At 48.7% G+C, this 2,093-nt stretch overlaps 1 protein-coding gene across 1 annotated transcript; it reads left to right on the forward strand.

Moving 5' to 3' along the window:
* Window positions 1-313: 313 nt before the first annotated feature.
* On the forward strand, window positions 314-1,264 carry LOC113248467 (olfactory receptor 12-like). The gene has a single exon (XM_026489927.2). The coding sequence runs from the start codon at window positions 314-316 to the stop codon at window positions 1,262-1,264; it is 951 nt and encodes a 316-aa protein (XP_026345712.1).
* The last annotated feature ends 829 nt before the right edge of the window (window positions 1,265-2,093 follow it).

A 2,093-nucleotide genomic window follows, 5' to 3' on the forward strand; every position in this document is an offset into this window, starting at 1 on the left:
CATTAGCTTTATAAGACATAAAAAAACCCTCACTGCTTAGCCACCTGGCCTCTCAGACTTCCTCTTCAAAATTGGCTTATGTCTCAAGGGAAAAAGAAGCTCTCAGTAATGAAATCCCTGGGCCTCTGTGTTTATCTTGAATTTTGTTTAGTAATTCTTTACTAAATCATTAACTCTCTTATACCTTGAATTGGATTTAGTTTTTGTTGTAGATTATCTTTTCTTAACAAACAGTCTTCAGCAGGAAGTTTAGCTTGACCTACTTATTCTGCCAATATTGGAGCTGTAATTCTCCTGGTGAGGACTGAGGCTCATGCCACCCCACAGAAATGGAAACCTCTCCACGGTCTACTTTCAAGATTTTGTGCTGGAGGGATTTGAGGGTGGCCTGGAGACCCAGGCCCTGCTCTTTGCTGTGTTCCTGGCCCTGTACATGGTGACTGTGCTGGGGAACGTCACCATGATCATGGTTATCACCCTGGATGCCCACCTGCACTCCCCAATGTACTTCTTCCTCAAGAACCTCTCCTTCCTGGATCTGTGCTACTCATCTGTCATAGCCCCCAATGCCCTGGCCAACTTTTTCTCCCCATCCAAGGTCATCACCTTTGCAGGCTGTGTCACCCAGTTATTCTTTTTCTCCCTACTGGTCACCACTGAAGGGCTCCTCCTGGGTGTCATGGCCTATGACCGCTTCATGGCCATCTGCAGCCCCTTGTGCTACCCCATCACCATGTGCCATTCTGCCTGCATTCGCCTGGTTCTAGGCACCTACTGTGGAGGCTGCCTCAACTCTGTTGTGCAGACAAGCTTCACATTCCACCTCCCATTCTGCAGCTCCAACCACATCAACCATTTCTTCTGCGATGTTCCCCCCCTGCTCCAGCTTGCCTGTGGCAACACAGCCATCAATGAACTTCTCTTGTTTGGCATCTGTGGGCTCATCATTGTGGGTGTGACATTTGTGGTCCTTGTCTCCTATGGCTACATCACAGTGACCATCCTGAGGATGCACTCAGTAACTGGGAGACGCAAGGTCTTCTCCACCTGTGGCTCCCACATGGCTGCAGTGACTCTCTTTATGGGGACTGTCTTTGTCATGTATGCCCAGCCAGGAGCAATTGAGTCCATGGAGCAGGGCAAGGTGGTCTCTATCTTCTACACGCTGGTCATCCCAATGCTCAATCCCCTCATCTACAGTCTGCGAAACAAGGATGTGAAGAAGGCCCTGTGGAGGCTGGGCCAGAAACACACAACCATGTGAAGGATGTGCTGGAGGCAGACAATGTGTTCTGCAGGCTGGATGGAGGCCTCAGAGAGACACTGAACTGTGAGGACCCCCTCAAACCTCTTTCACTTCCAGATGGAACTGAATATGTTAAGAAACTCATTCATTTACTCTTTCAATCAATGTTGCTTGAAAGCATTTAATGGACCAGATGCTTACTAAGTGGGAAATGCATACACAAATAAGGATGTTCTTCACCCAAAACTCTAAATGTTCAGAGAAGGAGCAATGACTTGAATCACATGAAGACTAGGCAGAGCCATCACTGGGCATCAAGGCAGGGGTGAGTCTTCTGCCTATGACTCATCACGGTTCTCTGGGCCATCCATGAGATTCAGTGGGAGAGAAGTCAGATGTTTGTGCACCTTCATCAAACTTGGAAGGAAAAAATGTCTGTAAACACAGTACCTCCACCCTCCTGTCCTCCAGATGCGGGGCCTTGCTCTCTCCTGTTGGCCAGACATGAGCATTTACCTCTCATAAATGGGCTGCCATCTTCAATACCATTGCCAGAGAGATCTGTTTAAAATAATAACGTAATACATGGCCAAGGCATTCCCCATGGTGGGTTTGGTGTCATTAGGAATAGGCTTGGCTGGAGCGGTTCGGGTCTGACGGTAGGGCCTCTCTCACAGAGGAGCCAGGTTGGTGGTCTGAGACAAATGCATTGGTTTCATTCAGGGGAAGGAGCTCCCTTGGGCTCTGCTTCATGACACCGAGGGCATGGAAGACACTGTTACTAGGAAAGATGACCCAGAGCTCCAGCTGTGACATCCACCTTCCTAGTCACAGAATGGGAGACATG

The sequence above is a fragment of the Ursus arctos genome, unplaced genomic scaffold (assembly GCF_023065955.2).
Source record: "Ursus arctos isolate Adak ecotype North America unplaced genomic scaffold, UrsArc2.0 scaffold_1, whole genome shotgun sequence".
Classification (NCBI taxonomy): Eukaryota; Metazoa; Chordata; class Mammalia; order Carnivora; family Ursidae; genus Ursus; species Ursus arctos.

What these genes read in the sequence shown, in the direction of transcription:
- LOC113248467 (XM_026489927.2), top strand. Translation starts at nt 314, where the DNA reads ATGCCACCCCACAGAAATGGAAACCTCTCCACGGTCTACTTTCAAGAT.